This window comes from Papaver somniferum, chromosome 1 (genome assembly GCF_003573695.1).
Source record: "Papaver somniferum cultivar HN1 chromosome 1, ASM357369v1, whole genome shotgun sequence".
NCBI lineage: Eukaryota > Viridiplantae > Streptophyta > Magnoliopsida > Ranunculales > Papaveraceae > Papaver > Papaver somniferum.
In genome coordinates this window covers 55,942,056-55,961,830 of record NC_039358.1, presented here as the reverse complement: position 1 = coordinate 55,961,830, position 19,775 = coordinate 55,942,056, and the positions used below count along the sequence as shown (strand labels likewise).

The following is a 19,775-nucleotide window of genomic DNA, read 5'->3' as shown; positions in this document are numbered from 1 at the left end:
TGATTTCTAACAATAATGACACCTGCTGTATTAGGTACCACCTGTACCGGACTAACCCATTTGCTGTCAGAAATTTGGTAAATCACCCCCACACTTAGTAATTTGAGGATCTCTTTCTCCACGTCCTCCATCATTGGGGGGTTAAGCCTATGTCGAGCATCACATACTAGCTTAAAATCATCTTCCATTAGGATTCTATGCATGCACATGGATGGACTAATGCCTTTAATATCAGCAATTGTCCAACCAATAGCCGTTTTGTGCTCTTTCAGAATCCTAAGTAGACGTTCTTCTTGTATTGGGGTGAGGTTCTTTGCAATAATCACCGGAAGTTATTCTTTGTCACTTAAGTACACGTACTTTAGGTAGTCTGGAAGCGGCTTCAATTCTAGTTTCGGTGCCTGCACAATAGAAGGTAAATGAACCTCATTAGTTATGGGTAAATAAATATAAGAAATATTACCCGGTTTAGCATCTTATAGTGCTGTTAAAGCACCACACATCTGGAACAGTCCTTTGGCTAATTCAACGTCCAGGTTCGGTTGTCCGTGAACGTCTAAATCAATGCTATTTTGTAGCACAACTCCAAGTTCATCTTCACTATTCAAATCAAACATTTGTTGTGCTAACGAACCAATAACATCAATGGAGAAAGCAGAGTGAACATCACTAGGATAGCGCATGGTTTCAAAAATATTGAACCGTATGACCTCCTTATCAAATTCCAGAGTGAGTATATCACTATCAACATCAATCTTCGTCTTTGCAGTTTTCATAAGCGGTCTCCCAAGAAGTAACGAAGTAGATGAACAATTATCTCCATTGTGCATATCCACAATGTAGAAATCAACCGGAAAGATTAAACGATTCACTTGAACTAACACGTCCTCCACGACTCCCTTAGGATATATATTGGACTTGTTAGCCAATTGAATAGTGATCTTTGCCTCTTTTAAAGATCCAAGATTCAAAGAATCATAAAAACTGGCTGACATAACACTTATGGATGCTCCCAAGTCAAGCAAAGCACGCTCAAATTGTCGGTTACCAATGATAACGAGAACTGTGAAGCCGCCAGGATCCTCACACTTTGTAGGAATCTTCTTTAGTAACATAGATGTAGCACTTTCTCCCACCTGAGTAATCTCATTAGCAATGAACCTATCCTTCCTTGTACACAAATCCTTCAAAACCTTGGCATACCTGCGCACGGTTCTGATGGCCTCAATAAATGGAATGTTGATGTGTATCTTGCTAAAAATGTCCATGATTTCCTTGTCTTGAGCTTGCTTCTTCGACTTGGCAAAACGACTAGAGAAAGGAGGTGGTATGATAAAAGTGGGAACCGTATCCTTAGGTTGGCCGTTTGAGATTGGCTTTTCCTTTGAGACGGTTTCCTCCTCTACTTCCTTTTCGATGTTGTTACTAACCTGTTTTTGTTGATGTGGCTCTTCAGTTTGTCTCCCACTTCTTAGAGTGACTGCATTAACGTGCTCTCTTGGATTCACAAAAGGTTGTGATGGGAATGTTGTAGACGCTTGATCCTTCATAAGATTCATATCCGTTTCCGATTGCCCCATTTGAGTTTGCAATTCTTTAATAGCTGCATCATTATTTTGTTGATTATGTTGAAACATGGATGTGAGATCTTGCATCATTGTGATCATCTTCTCTGAAGTGTCCTCATTTGGAGCTTGAGGTTGTGGTTGGGATTGTGATTGTTGAAAACCACCTTGTATAGCATACAGATTAGGAGCTGTTGCTTGCTTATTAACATAACTGAAATTAGGATAATCTTTCCAACCAGGATTATAAGTATTAGAATATGGATCAAACCTGGGCCTTTGATTAGGAAATATGGCATTTACCTCGGCTTCCTCTTCGTATGAAGGAACAACTGCAGAAGCTATGCGTTGTACCATTTTTTCCATATTACTCATTCGTTGCTCCATGTGTGAAGAATCTCCCATCTCGCTAACTCTTCTAACTGTCGAGGAATCTCGAGTGTAAAATTGTTGAGTGTTTGCAGCCATGCTCTCAATCAAACTAGTCGCTTCCTCGATAGTTTTATTATCCAATGCACCACTGTTAGCTGCATCAATCAAATGTCTCTCATGTGGTAGTAAACCCTCATAAAAGTGTGTGATAATGAGTTGCGGTGGTATTTGATGGTTTGGATAGCTCGCCAACAATATCTTGTATCTATCCCAGTATTCATATATAGATTCTTCATTAAATTGCACAATGCCACTAATCTCCTTACGAATAGATGCAACTTTAGAAGCAGGAAAATACTTCTCTAAAAACAGCTTTTTCATTCCGTTCCATGTGGTAATACTTCCGGGAGGGAGACAATATAACCATGATTCTGCTTGGTCTACCAATGAGAATAGAAAAGCTTGTAGGAAAGCTATATCAGCATCATCATCATTCTTTCTCATGCTTCTTACTGTATTATGAAATTGTTGTAGGTGTTGATTAGGATCTTCACCCGGTAATCCCTTGAACTTCAGAATCTAATGAAGAAGATTTGACTTAAGTTCCACAGTGTCATTCAGAGTAATACACAATGGTTGAGAATCCAAACATGGAGATGTTAGATCTCTTAACGTTTTCCTCTCTGGAGGAGGAGGTGGTGGAGGATTTCCACCGTCGTTCACCATTGTTGATGTAGAAGGTTCTTCTTGCTGCGTTTGCTGACGTGCTTGAAGTATCGTTCATTTACGGGTTTGAATTCCGCACCTCTGGTATTCCCAGTCTTTCGGTACCAGAGATTAAGTACCTGAAAACAAAAATCTAGAAAACGAAATTAAAAACTAAAAAGAAATTCTAAAAAACAAGATTAAAGTTAATAAAAATAACAACTAAAGCTACCGACTACTCCCCGACAGCGGCGCCAAAATTTGATGGCTGTCGTAGGCTCAAAAAATTAATAATCTTATTTCCACACAATTAACTGGTAATATAATGGAAGTAAGGATCGTTCCCATGAAGAGCAGTGAGTTTTAGTTGTCAAAGTGTCACAAGGGGGGGTTGTTTAGATTGCGAACAAAATAAATAATCAAAGCAAATAAAGTTGAATTGTAATCAATAGAGAGAGATATGATCGAGGAATCCTTCTTAGTTAATAAACCGTCAATGAGTTATTATAATTGCCTACTCGTTGTTAATCATAGATTATCACCAACCGTGGAATAAAAGATAGATCAGTTCTATCCCCTAAATTCCTTATATCACTGGATACAAAATTTCTCGCCTACTAGATTCTATTCACCCAAACCACCTAGTAGTAGATCACTCAAGGTGTAACTTAGTCGAATGCTTTATCTTTTTGTGAATTTATAGGTTGATCATACTAGTTAGACTCTTAAATCAAGGTCTACTTTTTAGTGTTGTTTATACACACAATCGCTCCAGATAATCCCTCTGCAAGGTTTTGTGTTCTATACTTGTGTACAAGTTATTCGACGATTACTTATCTCCTAACTTAATACTAGCAATAGATTGAACCAACAAATCAATTTAGTTGGCCACCTAAACAATCTATCAATCAATCATGAATATTCATATAATATAACAAACGATAATCATATGAAGAACTTCAAAGTAGATTAATATAATAACTCAAATCTTGTTTACAACTTAGAATTCATCCTCAATCAATAGGTGTTTATCTACTCATGGATGTAGAAACATCCATGTTATACATATGAGAAAAGTTTAGAGATATCATTACGATTGAAGAACCGCTCAGAAACCCTAGCTTTGATATTTCTCCTCTCCAAGACTTACAATTTCGTGATCCCTTGATTTGATGAAATTTCACATAACCTAATACATTTTTATAGGTTTACATTGCTTGGCCTTCATGTATTTAGTTCGGTTCAAGAACCCGACCCAAAAATACGAAATAACAATCCCAAACGTGACCTTAAGCCTTCCAAGGTATTAATACACGTTTTCCTACTTGCTAAGTACGCTTACCTGGTCCGCAAACTTCAAATTCCAGCAGAAATTTTCGGAATTAAGTATGTGTACCGGGTATGCGAACCTTACTGTCTTCGGTGTTCGATAAAAACTGTTTTGGCCACAACATCTTCATCCGAACTCGGAATGATCTCATTCTTTTTGCATTCTTTTTTATCTTTCAATTCTATTCAAGATGATGATGATAAATACTTAATTTGAATGATTTAAGATCGGTCTTTGGCCCTTCTCTTGATTTTGAGCGTTTTGCTCCTTTGCGTCGCACTTCTTCCACTTCTCTTGGACTTGGGCACTTGGATACTTGGAATACTTCTCTTCGTAGCTCTTTTCAGCACTTTGTAGCTCCTTTTTGGATGATTCACCTAATAGAGGCAAATAAGAGAAAACAAGAGTAATAATACGAAAATATGCAAAAATGATAGCTAAAACAAGTATGGAATGGACATTAAAATCATATGAATTATGCACTTATCACTTTTTCATTGATGAACCACTTTGATTTGCTAAGAAATTTTACCAATGCCCCCACACGGAAATGACGTTCCATTTTGTCGTATGGGTGTTCCCCTTTCTCTCTAATTTATACGCGCCATTGTTTAAGAGATTATTCTCTCTCAAACTATAAGTCATCTACAGGTGGCAGTTTCAGTTTCTATATAACCTCTTCATTAAGTAATGGAGGTTCAAATAATTTCAAGTACCCAGCGTTGATGGAATATCGTAACGTTTATTTTTCCTTTGTTTTGTACCACGGTGGTGCATTCTTTGTTTAGTAACACAACAACGACGATGCATACACATCATGAAGCTCTATCAAATAAGTAACGTCGCATAAGGATGCTTTGACATCATATTTCCTTGATCTGCAAATCTTTTTATTAGTGCATTTCTCATTAACGCACCTTCAACCAACATCACTTCCATATATATGTCTTATTATTAGAACAAATCCTAAACTTTTAAAAATATGATGCACGTTTTCATCAGAATTACCACAAAAGGACAACTAAAATCAATATGACGAGCAAATCTAGAAATCGTGTTTTTAGCGTTGAGCGCTTTGCAAACACTTTTAGATGAAGTGTATGATTTTTAGTGGAACAAACATACTCCACATCCTCTTCCAAGTAGTTTTGTCATTATTGGTGCTACATCTTTGTTGAGATTCATTTAACATTAATCATTTGACAGAAAATAATGTCCATCTAATTTGATCATTTTTTTTTCTCATACGAAGTCTAATTCTACATATTCTCTCACCAACATCATCAAGAATCAAAGCATTTAGAGTGTTCATATTCCATCTTTTAGTGTCGCAACGTATGAGTTGAGAAAGAAATTTAATATTGCTAGAACCGAAGTTAATAAACAAATGTTTCCCTAAAAAAGAGACCCAAAAATCCTTACAATATGAGATAACCACCACTAGTTAATCGGTACGGCTACGATGTGGTCGGGCCACATACTTGAAAAATCCATGAACATTGACAAAATACTCTTAAAAATCCATTAGTTAATCATACATTACATGAACATTGGTGCTCATTTAATCATATATTACAATTTGGAAAAAACTCATACTTCAGGATTTACATCCATGTAAACATCTGAATTTTGTAACATTCTCCAAGTCAATTTAGTTAAATGGCTTCATTAAGTATTACAATTTCTCTGATGTTAAGACCACCTTTACAACTTGGAATTAGCTGTACAATCACAGTTTGGCATGGACAAGTCTTTACTTTGAGCAACCTTATGCCACCCAAACCTTACCTAAATTGGGTCTGTTACATCTGTATATTCCTTGTCACATGAAATAGTTTAGATTGTTTGATGACTTTCGGGTCGCAAATGCACATATCAGGCCATTCAGGTCACTGGATTAAATTTGCATCACGAAGCATAATATTGGTTATGGGGTAAACTTTAAATTATAATGTAATATTGAGACATTGTAAATTCCCGAAGGATGAGTCCTCACATTCCCGGTTTATATGGGCTGATACCATTTTATATAGGACAAAAAAATTTTGGTCGATCCTGATCGTTGGATTGGCTAAATGATGTCAACCCTAATAATGTTGGTATCAACCCATATAAATCATGCTAGCACTAGTCTCCTGTTCGCACTAGGGAACATTATTTAAATACCCCTTAAAATTCGCCTCTTAAAATATACCCTTATTCAATTTTTAAAAATACCCCTACCTTCCGAAAAATGAAAGCAACTAGCACAAGTTGCTTTCAGAAGTGGACGCAACTAGCACAAGTTGCTTCCAAAATGTACGCAACTTTATACAAGTTGCTTCCAAAAAATGGAAGCAACTTTCTTAAGCTGATTCCAAAAAAAATATTTTTTACCTCTCGGAGATATTTGTGCAAGGTCAACAAAAATGGAGAGTAATTATAACATTCTCACTTCGCATTAAGTTGCATTGGCCGTGAAGGGGTGGTTAAAGTGGCCATAGTCCTGATAAGAGTTAAAACCACATGTCTATAATCCAGACATGTGTGACCAAAATTAGGCCTTAAATTGACTCCCTTGATCACAATGTATGACCATTGAGTGACAGAGAGGGTAAAGAGGGTATACGAACCCAAAATTTCTTTCATTGTCTACGAAAGTGTAAGTAAAGAGGCACATAAATCTGCACCACACTTATATTTTCTCAACTTTATCTCTTCTCTTGAATTTTAGACTTCTTGTTCTTGTGTTGTGGTCCTAATTAGTTCAGGATATGCATATCCCTTGGTTTTTAACTTCTACATTGGTTGATTTACAATGAAACAAACAAAACTACAGAAAAATGGATACATTATACATGCAAAGAGTACCACAGAAATATTCTTTCTAGTTCAGAGTTTTCAGAGCTGCACAACTTTGGAACTCACTCCATATCTCACTTGTCTTCCTCATCTCTGCAACTCAGTTATCTTTGAGCGCCTCTAACCTGATCGAAGTTTTAAGGTAAGCATTTTATTTCTAAGATCTTAAATTGTTTACAGTTTTGTTTTTTTATCTTTAAAAAAAAAGATTGAAATCTTTAGTGATTAATCGATTTGGGTATTTTAAGTTTCTGCTTAATTATATCTTTCTACCATTATCTTGTGTTTTTTTATTGTACTTTTGGCGGCGAAAATGAAATGATTGGTGGGTTTGAATTGTGTTTTATCCTCTCTGGGTAGTTCTGGTTAATAGGATTTCAATTGAAATGTTGAATTATAGGGTTTGAGAGACTGCTTAATGAAATCTTACATGGGTTTGATGGAAATTAGCTATTCAACAATTGTTTATATAGATTGGTTCATGGGTTTTTCTGCTTATGTGTACTTCATATTTTGTGGGATTTTTAAATTGGATCTAGAGTGTTACTGTATCTGGGTTTGTCTTGTTTCAGTAATGTACTAAAAAAGAACTATTGTGTATTTTACTGTCATTGTTGTTAATGCATGTATGAAGACAGTTGTGTTTGGCACAACTAGACCTTCTCTTTTTCTTTTCTTTTTTACTTTCAGATTTTGATTTTGATTTTTCATGGTTTAACTGGCTTCTGCAGTATAGAACTTTTGATTTTTGTTCTGGGTGTCTGCGTATTTCTGTCTGTTTGTGTTTGAGGTTTTAATGATAAAATAGACTGAGTATAAGGAAAGCAAATTTGAATTGAGAAAGTAAATTTTGGGGCTATGACCATTTCAATTTCATCGATTGTTCTCTGATCTCGTTAGCTGCCTATAAATTTGTTGCATAGGCAACAATTGAGATGTCCAGTCAATTTGTTATGCTCATGGTACCATACTGATCATATTCGTCTTCATATAGTTTTATGCTCTCATGATGACTTCCAAACTTGTATTTTACTCGCTGTTTTCTCAAACTTACTGCACTGTTTTTCAGGTTAGGATCTTATTTACGTGTTGCTAATATTGTATGCTTTTCTGCTTGCAGTGGCAAGGAGAATAACTACTTAATCATGTCAAAGGGATTAGACCATGAAACTCTTAATGAAAACGTCAAGAACGTTCAATATGCTGTAAGAGGTGAACTATATCTTCGCGCTTCAGAGCTTCAGAAGGAAGGGAAGAAGGTAAATGTTTTCTTATCTATGTTTACCCTGATAAAATTGCGTGTATGAGTCAGCGTTGCTGTCCAGCAAAGTTCCGTGATATAGTTGATTTTTACATGTTTATAATTTTTCGTAAGTTTTGGATTGGATTCGTTGATATCATGGGAATGTGACTTGCAATCATCTCTTATTGACTTGTTCAAAGTTTTTCTTCAAATCTCTTATATTTTCACTTGTTCATCCACAGATTATCTTTACAAATGTTGGCAACCCTCATGCTTTAGGACAAAAGCCACTGTCGTTCCCTCGCCAGGTAATTTCCAATCTTTATTTGTTAGTCTTTTTCTACGAATTTACTGTGTCCGTTCTCTCGTTTAAGAATTGACCACCTTTGTGGAACTGTTTTGGAATTATCGGAGTTGGTATAGGCAAAAAGTTTCCCTTCATTACCTCCTCCCGCATGTTTTCATCTTTATATTTGTTCTTACACAAGGAAATGCCTCGTAACAGGTGGTCGCTCTGTGCCAAGCTCCATTTCTACTAGATGATCCTAATGTGGGGCTTGTCTTCCCAGCAGATGCTATCGCAAGAGCTAAACATTATCTTTCATTGACATCTGGTGGTCTTGGTGAGCTCCAATGAAGTGCTTAATATCTGGTTCATTCATATGAAATAGCTTTGTTGTTTTGAAAATCAAGTTTGGATTGCTATTGGGGTTAAATCATCAAAAAATAGTGAATTCTGCTGAAACTTACAACAAAGCGGACAATCATAACAATTTGCTTGTATAATCAGGTGCTTACAGTGATTCTCGAGGTCTTCCAGGAATCAGGAAGGAAGTTGCTGAGTTCATTGAGAGGCGAGATGGATATTCAAGGTAATATTACCAGGAACATACCTTATGTTTGTCCAGGCACTGTGGGTTTGTGTTCTCTGAAATAGAAGTTGACTATGTTTGTTCCAATCACAGTGACCCAGAACTCATATTTCTCACGGATGGTGCCAGCAAAGGAGTAATGCAGATGTTGAATACCATGATCCGTGGTGAAAAAGATGGGGTATTAAGCATCAATAACATTAATGAATAGTGAACATCTATTCTCTTGGGTGACAATGGATGTTTACAATCTCTAAATTCTGGATTTTCTACTGTTTACTGTCAGATTTTGGTTCCTGTTCCTCAATACCCACTTTACTCTGCCGCAATAGCTTTATGTGGTGGTTCTCTTGTTCCATATTACTTAGAGGAGTCGGCTAACTGGGGTCTGGATGTTAATAACCTTCGCCAATCAGTTGCACAGGCCCGTACAAATGGAATAACTGTAAGTATAGCATGTGCTTAAAACTCATCTATTCCCCTTGGTCTGGTTTCTTCACTTGGTTATAGAAAATGGAATCTCGAGCTTTGTATTTTTCCAAATGTACACATTGAAACCCGGAATTCAGTCCTTTATGTCTTGAAATGTGATCAGGTCAAAGCTATGGTGATTATAAACCCAGGAAACCCTACGGGTCAGTGTCTTAGTATAGAGGATCTACAAGAGCTGTTGCGGTTTTGTTCCCGAGAAAAATTAGTCCTCCTCGCAGATGAAGTTTATCAGCAGAACGTATACCAGGATGAACGCCCGTTTATAAGTTCAAGAAAGGTATAATATTATCCTAATATCAATTAAACTACTATGGAGTTTATAGAGTGAAAACTAATTTCTCAAAATGATGTCAGGTTTTGATGGACATGGGCACACCCATTAGCAAGGATGTTCAGCTCGTGTCTTTCCACACTGTCTCCAAAGGTTATTGGGGAGAATGTGGTCAGCGTGGAGGATACTTTGAGATGACCAATATTCCTGCTGAGGTTTCTTTCTTCCCATGAACTCCTGAAATTTTGTTTATTTTCCAAGTATCTTTCGCCCTCGAGATTATCTAATTATTGATGTTCATTTCCTCTTTGTTGTCGATGCGGTGTTGCAGTCTGTGGATGAGATTTATAAGGTTGCATCTATATCTCTCAGTCCAAATGTCCCCGGACAGATCTTTGTAAGTGAAAAAATCACTTAGAATCACACTCATAAAACAGCTGTTATACTTTTAGCACTCAAGTGTTTCATGCTATTTGTATTCTGAGACCTCCAAAACATCTTTTGTTTTATCAGTTAGGTCTGATGGTCAACCCTCCAAAGCCTGGAGATATCTCGTATCAGAAGTTTGTGCAGGAGAGGTGTGGATGGCTTACATTCTGTAATTTAGAACTTACAATACAACGACCAATGATACAGTTTTGCTTTTCAAATATCTTATAAAATACTAACAATAATTTTCCGATTTATAAATCAATGCAGTAAAACGATCCTTGAATCATTGCGGAAAAGGGCACACATTATGACCAATGGCTTTAACAGCTGCAGAAACGTTGTCTGCAACTTCACCGAAGGTAAATGGGAGTTATAAACAACAGCATGCTTATATTTCATTTCTTGTTTTTACTTTTTATGAAGTCTCTAAAAAGTAAAAGCAATAGGTTATAATGAGGTTAATGGTTACAGGAGCTATGTATTCGTTTCCACAAATACGTCTTCCTCCAAAAGCTATCGAAGTGGCAAAAATGGCTGGTAAAGTTCCCGATGTTTACTACTGTCTGAAGCTCTTGGAGGCAACAGGCATTTCAACTGTCCCTGGTTCAGGTTTTGGCCAAAAAGAAGGGTAATTAACTCCTCTAATATTTCTGTTAAATGTTGTTAAACTAGAATTTCAATTTTAGGGTCTTGATTTGTAATTGTTCATTCATCAACTTCAGCAGGAAATTCATAATTAATATGTTTCTTATGTTACAGGGTCTTCCACTTGAGGACTACTATCTTACCAGCTGAAGAAGACATGCCTGCTATCATGGATAGTTTCAAGAAGTTCAATGATGCATTCATGGAACAATACGAAGACCAAAGAGGTTATTCGAGAATGTAGATGAAGCAACAAGCCAGCGCTTACAAAAAGGACCTAATCTGTGATTCTGTAAAATATTCTACACAGATCTCTGTCATTCTGTTGATATATTGGTACTAATTACTACAGTTATTATCTATCAATTTTCTCTACAGAACATGACAGTTAAACATGTATTTCTTCAACTTGAAATTCCTGCTTAATTTCATTCTAATCTACAATACTTTCATCCCTTTATCATGTTAAACTTTCTGAATGGCTCTTGAAAATGATGAATGGGTCTGGGAGAAATCTTAAATTCTTACTCTCCTGATCTGTCTTCTGATAGCCGTTCTGGCAGCTGGTTTCTTTACAATATAGTTCATATTATATGTCGATAAAAGTATAAAACATTTAGTTTGTTTTATATACAAGGCTACTTCCAAGTTACATATTATGCTACAGGAAGCAGAATTCCCTCCTAAAGTGGCTAAGAAGATTACTATTCACACATTTCATTGTTCCTTGCACCAAATTTTCAGTCTTGTGATGTTGTGCTCAAGCTTTCCAGAGCAAACGCGCTCCGCTCAACATGCTTCAAAAGAACACTGTAAATTTTGTTTCTGATCCTTCGGCATGATTCTATTTCATCATCCTCTATTGCAGAACCATCTTTCTGACTGAATAAATCTAACCACTCGTTAACTTTCTTCATTTGACACATGAGCCCTGCAATTTGACAGTCAGATACAGTGGCAGCTGATTGGCACATAACTTCATCTAAAAATTTCTCAATGTAAGCTAGGAACCATTTATTGCATTCTCCTTGCAAGGAATTTGCAAGGTCAGATGAAGCGCACAAACAAATTCCCTTCACCCAATCCATCGAGTTTTCCTTAGTAGGCGCTGCTAACCCGACTTGGATCTCACCGCTTTTAGTAACTGAACAAGCATCCTTTTGTTTGGAATGACTAGTGGGACTTGATCTTTTAGCTAGTTTTGTCACCTCAAGGGAATGAGTGATAGGTTTGATAGGAGAAGGGGAGGCGTAAAGATCTGATCCCACAGCTGCTTTAATCCATGAAGCTGCGCGTTTCTTTCTTTCATATACTAGTTTTACTGCTTCCTTGGAGCCTGGACTGAATGGTGGTTCAGTATCAGAAGATGTAAAATGAGGGCCGAGTTTTGCAGTTGATTGCGATATTAATCTGACATTCACCAACTCATTATGGAAATCCAAAAACTTATCAACCACTGGCAACGGATCTTCATCCTTGCTAAGCTGCAGTTCCGAGTATGTGCTGCAAAGCAAAGAAGACAGCAACGTAAGGCCTCAAGCTAATCCTACCAATTCCGAATTCCTAACACGTAACCACAAACAAAATTTGGTTTCTCACCTCAAGCACTGCATCAATCTCTCAGCAGCAGAGGCCTCTTGCAAAGCCTCAACAGCAGCCAGCAATGCCACATCTCGGTGCTGTAAGACCTCCTGCAATACGCGCAATGCAGAATATTCATGAACATCTTCACTTTTTCTAAAACAAATATACGTACAATTTTATAAATTTAACGGATATACACAGTACCTTGCCGAGCATCTCCAGGTTTGAAGGGAGCGCATCCCATGAAATCCTTGACTGTTTAAATTTTCTGTCATTAACTGGACTCAAAGGATTAATTTGGTTAAAGCTCTTCTCGCGTTTTTCAGTCGATATAGGGATTCTTTGTCTGGTGGAGCTTCTACCAACTTTTGAAGCTTGATTCACAACTCTTCTTCTGGATGAGCAAGTTGACGCATTATCATCCGAGCTATCATTTTGTCCAGAAGAATATGGAGAGAGCTGCAGTACAAAATAAAGCAAAGTTCAGCAGAAGCATTCTTTAGGGAGTTGTAGCTTAAAAATGGAAAATTGAATGTGAAACTCACACAAGCTCTGCGAGGAGTGGGAGGTTTTCTTATTTCATGCTTTACCACCCGCGATCGCAGTTTTTCTCCAAATCCTTCTGGTTTACCATCCCAGCTCCTTCTGGTTTTCAGCCTAGAAGAAGCAGATGACTTAGAACTATCCGAATCACTATCTTTATCACTACAAGTAATGCTAATTTGCGAAAGCGCCTTCACGACATCGACGTGCTTATTCTCTACAACACATTTACTTGGAGGCACCACTGGAATTGAACGACACCGTAGACCCTTTCTGACATTCTGGTCACTACTCAAGCTTTTAGACGCACTCAACGAACGCAATTTAGGAGGTGGTTTCGTAACCACATCGTCGCTATTATTCTCAGACTTTGAGTCTGAATCAGAAAATGATGGGCCGAGAATTCCAAGCGAAGCCGGAACACGATCTTCTGGAGTGCCAACACAAGCGTGGCGACCAGGAACAAGTTTTAAACCTACAAGTACCGGAACTGGCGTTGCAGATTCTAATCTTTGTACGTGAATGAAGTGCCCGAGCTGCAATTTGTTATTCAGAATCATTTCATCGTGTTCGCAAGGAAGGGAAACATACATCGCATGTGAAGCATCATTTACTTTCAGATAAAATCCTTGTTTTGGCCATAGATCACCTTCTGCCATCACAGGAATTATACTTCGAACTTGTAAAAGTGCCGGTTTACGTGGTTCATTACCGATTGTTTGTTCGTCAGATTCCATTTCTTCTAATAGCTTTAGCAAAACACCACCGTGCAACGACGCCATTAAACACCCAAATCTTTCACTGAATCTAGTCTCCTGCAGCTAAAAGAAAAAGAACTTTAATAACAAGACCAATTTGTGATCCTGACTAAAATGTTTAAATTTGCTAATTCTCTAAATTCTACGGGATCAACATTATCTCTAGTAAAAGAAGTTAGGAACAGGATTAAGTCAATCCAATGCTCTATGTCCAAACCCCTAGAACGACCAATTTTTTAAACTAAGTTTGGCCATTCCAGTTTAGGAAACAGCTCAAAACCTCTCATTTCGTCTAAAGGTTAGGCTTCTAGTCATATCCTATAGACGGTTTCCCAATAAATTCTACTACAAATTAAGAACTTTGAATCTACGCTGACTGTTTCATTGATTATCGGATGCAGTAGGAAATGGTGATAGGGAGTTTTAGAGGCGAAACGGCTAAGTGGCGCCAAACCGGTTTTTATTTACACTAGTCATTTTATTTTATGTTAATTATAAATATTAAGCAAACTTCTAACAACAATATGGGAGTGGCGCAGCGGAAGCGTGGTGGGACCATAACTCACAGGTCCGAGGATCGAAACCTTCCCTCTGATATTCCTTTTTTACTTACTCTGCTTTCTTTTTTTTATGCTTATGTAAATAATTCTTTCTCTTCTTAAACCCAAAGAAAAACCAGAAGAACCATAATTCCTAGTATGCTTCCACCATAGAAACTAGAGTGCTTGTGTTGGTGCTGTTCTCCAATCTACAGACTCAATGGAAGAAGGTCCTCTCTGTTCTCTCTTTAGTAGGTAATTTCCCTGTCTCTCGCTAAATCTATATTCTCCATGGAAGTGCAATTTTTGATTGAAAAATATAAATCTGATTGTTAATGTTTGTACATAGTTAACCTTGATTTCAGATCTACATACTGATAAATCTCATGCTCTAGATAACATAGAGCTCAAGCACTCTTCCGAGTCATCTTTTGATATTCTCCCGTGTCCTGTATTGTAATTAACAACCTCTGCTAAATTCCTATGTCAGAATAAAGAGCATCACCGGTCTGTGTCATCATCGAGCATATAGATATAGAGCTTATCGTTAGTATGCCTGATGAGGGGATTATGAATGGCTAACTAATGCGCCATGTTTTACGAAATCATGAAGCTTTGTGTATGCATCCCAGTTCCAGAAAGCAAGACTCAAAACTTAAACTGCTCAAGCTTATATTCTTGCACATAAACTACTTGACAGATTGTCTCTTTAAAACAAATTAATATGCCAATTTTATGTTCTTAGTAGATTCTGAGTTCTGATCAAAATTTTATAAGTAATGGGTTTAATAATAAATTGTGAAGGTTTCACCTACTGCTTGTGTTTGATTGATGTACAATTCTGTTTTGTCTTTTAAAATTTGTAGTAGTAAGTATTTGATAACTATCTGTAATTTTTGTTTTAGTTTGGTCTTACCATTGGAAGCTGTAATGGAACCAAGATGGAAGGGGAAGAATGCAGAAACTAAAGCTCTTGCCGATCCTAAGTCAAAAATAGTAGAACGGCTTCAATCTTCTCTATGTAAATCAGACGCACAAGGGTTTCTCTTAGATTCTGTTGTGCTTCTCCCAGTTGGCCATGAACAGATTGAAGTTATTGAACTACTGAATCGTTCTTTTTTCGGAAGACCTAGACCTAATTCATATGAACATAAACAATGGTATGAGCTAGACTTTGAGGAAGCTTTTTATTTGTGCTCTTCTCTTGAATGCCTTAAGATTATGGATGAAAATAAGTGTCTGGTAGTTAATAATGATCTATGGAAATACATGAAGTCAAAGAGTAAAGCATTTCCTGAGTCCTACATTGCATATTCTCATCTTCGAAATAAAGACTGGGTAGTAAAAGATGGGTCAAAGTACGGTGCAGATTTTGTGGCTTACCGCCATCACCCATCTCTGGTTCATTCTGAATTTGCTGTCATTCTTGAATTCGACAAGAGTCATAGGTTACGGGTATTGTCAGATGTTAAATGTGCGGTTCGTATTTGTGCTAGTGTAGCTAAAACCTTATTGGTTTTGAGGATTAACACCAAAGATTGTGATTTCGTATCTCCTCCAGAATTGGATCTTTACAAAGTTGAAGAGATGATTCCAGAGCAGCACCTACACATTAGAAAAAGGTTGATTTCAACACAAGAGATCCCAACACTTCCTACCAAAGACATTAGTACTGTTTCAGTGCCTGCCTCTTCAATCTCCAGGATCCAACCTAAAAAAGCTCCTCTCTCTCTGTCTGTCGCTGAATCTTTTATCCTGAGTGAAGTGCAATTTTTGGTATGAAAATTATGTGATTATTATTATTAGTAGCAATTGTTAAAAACCCCATTGCTTTTGATCTCATGGATAGTTAAATACTTGATATGTTGATTATACATAGCATATAAACAAGCAGGCTTAATATCTTGCACATAAACTGCTAGACAGATTATCTCTTCAAGGAAAATTACTATGCCAATTTTTGTGTTTTTAGAGGTTTCCAGATTCCCAACAATTTTTCTTAGGTGCAGAAACAGTCTTCAATTATCATAAATAATGGTTTAAGTAGGTTTCACCTATTGTTTGCGTTTCATTGACGTATAATTTTGTTTTGTTTTTAAAATTTGCGTAGTTGTCGAGACTTGTTTTGTGCTATATCCCATAGATAGTTTTTGTTAGTTAGAAACTTGGACTTCTTTAGTATTGTATTTCTCTGTATGGAAGAGCCTAATCCTTTGGAACTTTTGTCGTGTTGGACCTCATAATTTGGCCTAAGAATCATTTTGTTCTGGTGATTTTTTGTTTTTTATTTAATCGATTTAGTTTTCGCTGTTTTTCCTTTTTTGATTTATCTTAAAGAATCTTCTTATGAATTGAGATTGAAGCGTTGTGATGATGAAAGTATTTCAAACCGTCTAAATTATCTGAATGGATAAAAAACCTCCTACTCATTCTGAACACTATCTATTTCTACAAAGAAAATTCACAATTTCCCCACTTCTGTACTGATGCTTCGTATGAGGAAGCAAGTGTATGACTGCATTTGAGTATTACTTAGGCTTGTTTTGTGCTATCCCATTGATGGTTCTTGTTAGTAGAAACTTGGCCTGCCTAGTTCTGGTGATTATTCTATTTTAAATTTAATCAGATTTATTTTTCTTTATTTTTTTCTTTTTTGATTCATCTTAAAGAATCTTCTTATGAATTGAGATTGAAGCGTGGTGATGATGAAAAGTATTTTAATCCGACTAAATTATATGAATGGATAAATAACCTCCTACTCATTCTGAACGCTATCTATCTCTACAATGAAGATTCATGATTTCCCCACTTGCGCACTTTTAGTTCGTATGAGGAAGCAAGTGTACGACTGCATTTGAGTAGTACTTAGGCTTGTATTGTGCTATCCCATTGATGGTTCTTGTTAGCTAGAAACTTGGCTTCTTTGGCACCGTATTTCTTGGTATGAAAGAGGTTAAACCTGTGGAACTTGAGTCCTAGTTTTGTAAATTGGCCTAAGAATCTTTTTGTTTTGGTGATTGTTATTTTTTTATTTAATCGGATTTGTTTTTCTCTGTTTTTTCTTTTTTGATATCTTTAAGAATCTTCTTATGAAGTGAGATTGAAGCGTTGTGATGATGAAAAGTATTTTAATCCGACTAAATTATATGAATGGATAAATAACCTCCTACTCATTCTGAACGCTATCCATCTCTACAATAAAGATTCACAATTTCCCCACATCTGCACCCATATGTGGTAGGAAGTGTATGACTGAATTCAAGTAGTATTTAAGCTTGTTTTGGGCTCTTCCATTGGTGTTTTTTATTTGGTAGAAACATAGTGTTCTTTGTTAGTGCATTTCATGGTATGAAAGAGGTTAGAGTCTTGTTCAGCCTAGGTGGTTCTTAACTGTCTGATGATCGTTTTTAATTAGTCAATTTAGTTTTCATTGTTCTTTTATTTTTTGATTTGTATTGAAGAATCTTGTTAATGAGAATGCTGAAGATTCACAACTTCCCACTTCTGCACTTATATTGTCACTATCATTAAGTGAAATAAGGATTATAATTTTTGCTCACAAGCTTCTTTTATCTTTGTCTTCCAAAACATTAGTATTGTTAGCTTACTTGTCTGACCACTTCGTGGTACGATACCCATTGCAGTACCACTGTACCAGTGTGCTAACTTTAGTTGGTTTTATTCGTGCTGATTGAAGGGAGAACGGGACCAAGATGGAAGGGAAAGAAGAGTGCAGAAGCTAAAGCTCTTGCTGATCCTATGTCAAAAATAGTTGAACAGCTTCAATCCTCTCTTCTTAAATTGGAAACACAGGGGTTTCTCTTAAATTCTGCTGTGCTTCTCTCAGTTGATGTTGAACAAATTGAACTGCTGGAGCGTTCTTGTTTCGGACAACCTATAAGCTCCGAGGAAGCTTTGAGGAAGCTTTTAATTTCCGCAGATGAAGATAAACAATGGTATGAGCTAAGCTTTGAGGAAGCTTTTTATTTGTGCTATTCTCTTGAATGCGTTCGGATTAGGGATGAAAATAAGTGTTTGGTGTCCAGTAATGATGTATGGCAATACATGAAGTCAAAGAGAAGAGCATTTCCTGAGTTCTACATTGCGTATTCTCATCTCCGAAAGAAAAACTGGGTAGTAAGATCTGGGTTACAGTATGGTGCAGATTTTGTGGCCTACCGCCATCACCCATCTCTGGTTCATTCTGAATTTGTTGTCATTGTTGATTTCAATAATAGTTCTAGGTTAAGGGTTTGGTCAGATATTGAAGGTATGGTTCGTCTTTCTACACTTGTAGCTAAAACCTTAATGGTTTTGAGTGTTAACACCAACGATTGTGACGCCGTATCTCCTTCAGAAATGGATCTTTACAAAGTTGAAGGGAGAACAATTATGAGATGGTTTGCAGAGAAGCACCGCGAGGATCCTCGTACCTCTGAGAGGTTGAGTTCAGCATGAGGTCAACTTTTAGTTTTTGGTTATGACATGCAGCTTATCTAAAGAGAATCCAGACTCGAAATTTGTGAAAATTAAATGACAAATATGAATACTTTGAATCATCTTTTTATTATTAAACTCATGAAAGTAACATTCAGTTTATTAACAACACAAATACTACTACATCTCTGTGGTAGTGAAAAATATTACTTCATACAGATTGCATTATCCTAATTACTAGTACTTGATTGGAAACTACAGGTCGAAACTCTCTGCAATTGACTGGGACAACCCTGCGACTCTGCAACTCCGAAAGCACCCTTCCAGTCGAAGGTAACATTCGATGCTGGAGCATCGTTAACAAGGAGGTTCAACCAATGCCTTCTGAAAGTAGCAGCCTTCTTTTTCAAACCCACAAAAACAATCTTCTCTATGACCCATTTCTGAGCCGCAGCAAAGTCACCATTTGCGACTTCTGACTGAATTGTCATCTCATCGCCTGAGACACCACCAGAGAACTTAACAAAGGTCCAGTTTCCTGATTTGCCTCCCATTTCAATTTCTTCTCCATCATCCAAGAAAACTTCTCCTGTAGCATTACCACTGCTGCTTACAACAACCAAAAGCTTGAACCCGGTCTTCCTTGCTTCTTGTGTTGTCATAGCTGCACCCTGCATTGCTATGATATTCCCTTCACGAACATGGACATTGATATGATCCATGGGTGCGTCGAGTTTGACAATCTGTTGGGATATATGTTTTTAAAAACATTAATTAATTTCCAAACTTTTATTCTCTCAATTAAATGACTTTAAATGCGACCATTATTCTTTCCCTTAAAGAGTGAATTTATTTTGTTTTAATACCAAAAACATTTTTTTATTGAGTGACCCTAATAATGTCTTTCATTTACTCACATTTATCTCCTTGGCTTTTAAGCAAAAAAATCAGAATTTTTTTATGAAAAGGATTAGGAGAATTTTAGAAGACTTTTCTAATGAGTGAGTTTTCTAATTTGTTTCATGAGTTTAAAATCAAAATGAATGTCTTGTGAGAAAGAAAAAAAAGGGTGTGATCATCCTTGGTTTTTCTAAAGAGTTCTGAGCAAGAATGAAGTGTAGAAGTTTCACATCCTCTCATCGTGCA

At 36.8% G+C, this 19,775-nt stretch overlaps 4 protein-coding genes and 3 non-coding genes across 8 annotated transcripts; 5 read left to right on the top strand and 2 right to left on the bottom strand.

Moving 5' to 3' along the window:
- Nucleotides 1-332: 332 nt before the first annotated feature.
- LOC113313977 lies at nucleotides 333-2,441 on the bottom strand. Its single transcript, XM_026562777.1, has 3 exons — nucleotides 1,837-2,441; nucleotides 1,509-1,779; nucleotides 333-401 (listed from the first exon to the last, which is right to left on the bottom strand). The coding sequence occupies exons 1-3, from the start codon at nucleotides 2,439-2,441 to the stop codon at nucleotides 333-335; spliced, it is 945 nt and encodes a 314-aa protein (XP_026418562.1).
- A 4,225-nt stretch (nucleotides 2,442-6,666) lies between these two features.
- LOC113287399 (glutamate--glyoxylate aminotransferase 2-like) lies at nucleotides 6,667-11,227 on the top strand. Its single transcript, XM_026536143.1, has 14 exons — nucleotides 6,667-6,955; nucleotides 7,934-8,072; nucleotides 8,299-8,364; nucleotides 8,562-8,679; nucleotides 8,847-8,928; nucleotides 9,022-9,109; nucleotides 9,215-9,373; nucleotides 9,524-9,697; nucleotides 9,775-9,906; nucleotides 10,023-10,088; nucleotides 10,205-10,269; nucleotides 10,391-10,482; nucleotides 10,595-10,751; nucleotides 10,883-11,227. The coding sequence occupies exons 2-14, from the start codon at nucleotides 7,959-7,961 to the stop codon at nucleotides 11,010-11,012; spliced, it is 1,443 nt and encodes a 480-aa protein (XP_026391928.1). The 5' UTR covers nucleotides 6,667-6,955; nucleotides 7,934-7,958; the 3' UTR covers nucleotides 11,013-11,227.
- A 281-nt stretch (nucleotides 11,228-11,508) lies between these two features.
- Nucleotides 11,509-13,677, bottom strand: LOC113313901. Its single transcript, XM_026562701.1, has 4 exons — nucleotides 12,898-13,677; nucleotides 12,557-12,811; nucleotides 12,368-12,459; nucleotides 11,509-12,271 (listed from the first exon to the last, which is right to left on the bottom strand). Exons 1-4 carry the CDS (start codon nucleotides 13,675-13,677, stop codon nucleotides 11,509-11,511), a joined length of 1,890 nt encoding a protein of 629 aa, XP_026418486.1.
- A 633-nt stretch (nucleotides 13,678-14,310) lies between these two features.
- LOC113329158 (tRNA-splicing endonuclease subunit Sen2-2) lies at nucleotides 14,311-18,780 on the top strand. Of its 2 annotated transcripts, XM_026576126.1 has the most exons (3): nucleotides 14,311-14,447; nucleotides 15,098-15,968; nucleotides 17,890-18,410. In XM_026576126.1, exons 1-3 carry the CDS (start codon nucleotides 14,413-14,415, stop codon nucleotides 17,962-17,964), a joined length of 981 nt encoding a protein of 326 aa, XP_026431911.1. In that variant the 5' UTR covers nucleotides 14,311-14,412; the 3' UTR covers nucleotides 17,965-18,410. The 2 variants fall into 2 exon arrangements, with proteins under 2 accessions (XP_026431911.1, XP_026431917.1); XM_026576132.1 differs by lacking the exon at nucleotides 14,311-14,447 and having other exon boundaries at nucleotides 15,185-15,352; nucleotides 17,890-18,780.
- Nucleotides 16,555-16,627, top strand: LOC113341912. Its single transcript, XR_003356204.1, has one exon. It is a non-coding gene; the product is annotated as a small nucleolar RNA Z105 (small nucleolar RNA).
- On the top strand, nucleotides 16,887-16,960 carry LOC113341906. Its single transcript, XR_003356202.1, has one exon. It is a non-coding gene; the product is annotated as a small nucleolar RNA Z105 (small nucleolar RNA).
- On the top strand, nucleotides 17,298-17,371 carry LOC113341899. Its single transcript, XR_003356199.1, has one exon. It is a non-coding gene; the product is annotated as a small nucleolar RNA Z105 (small nucleolar RNA).
- Nucleotides 18,781-19,775: the final 995 nt, after the last annotated feature.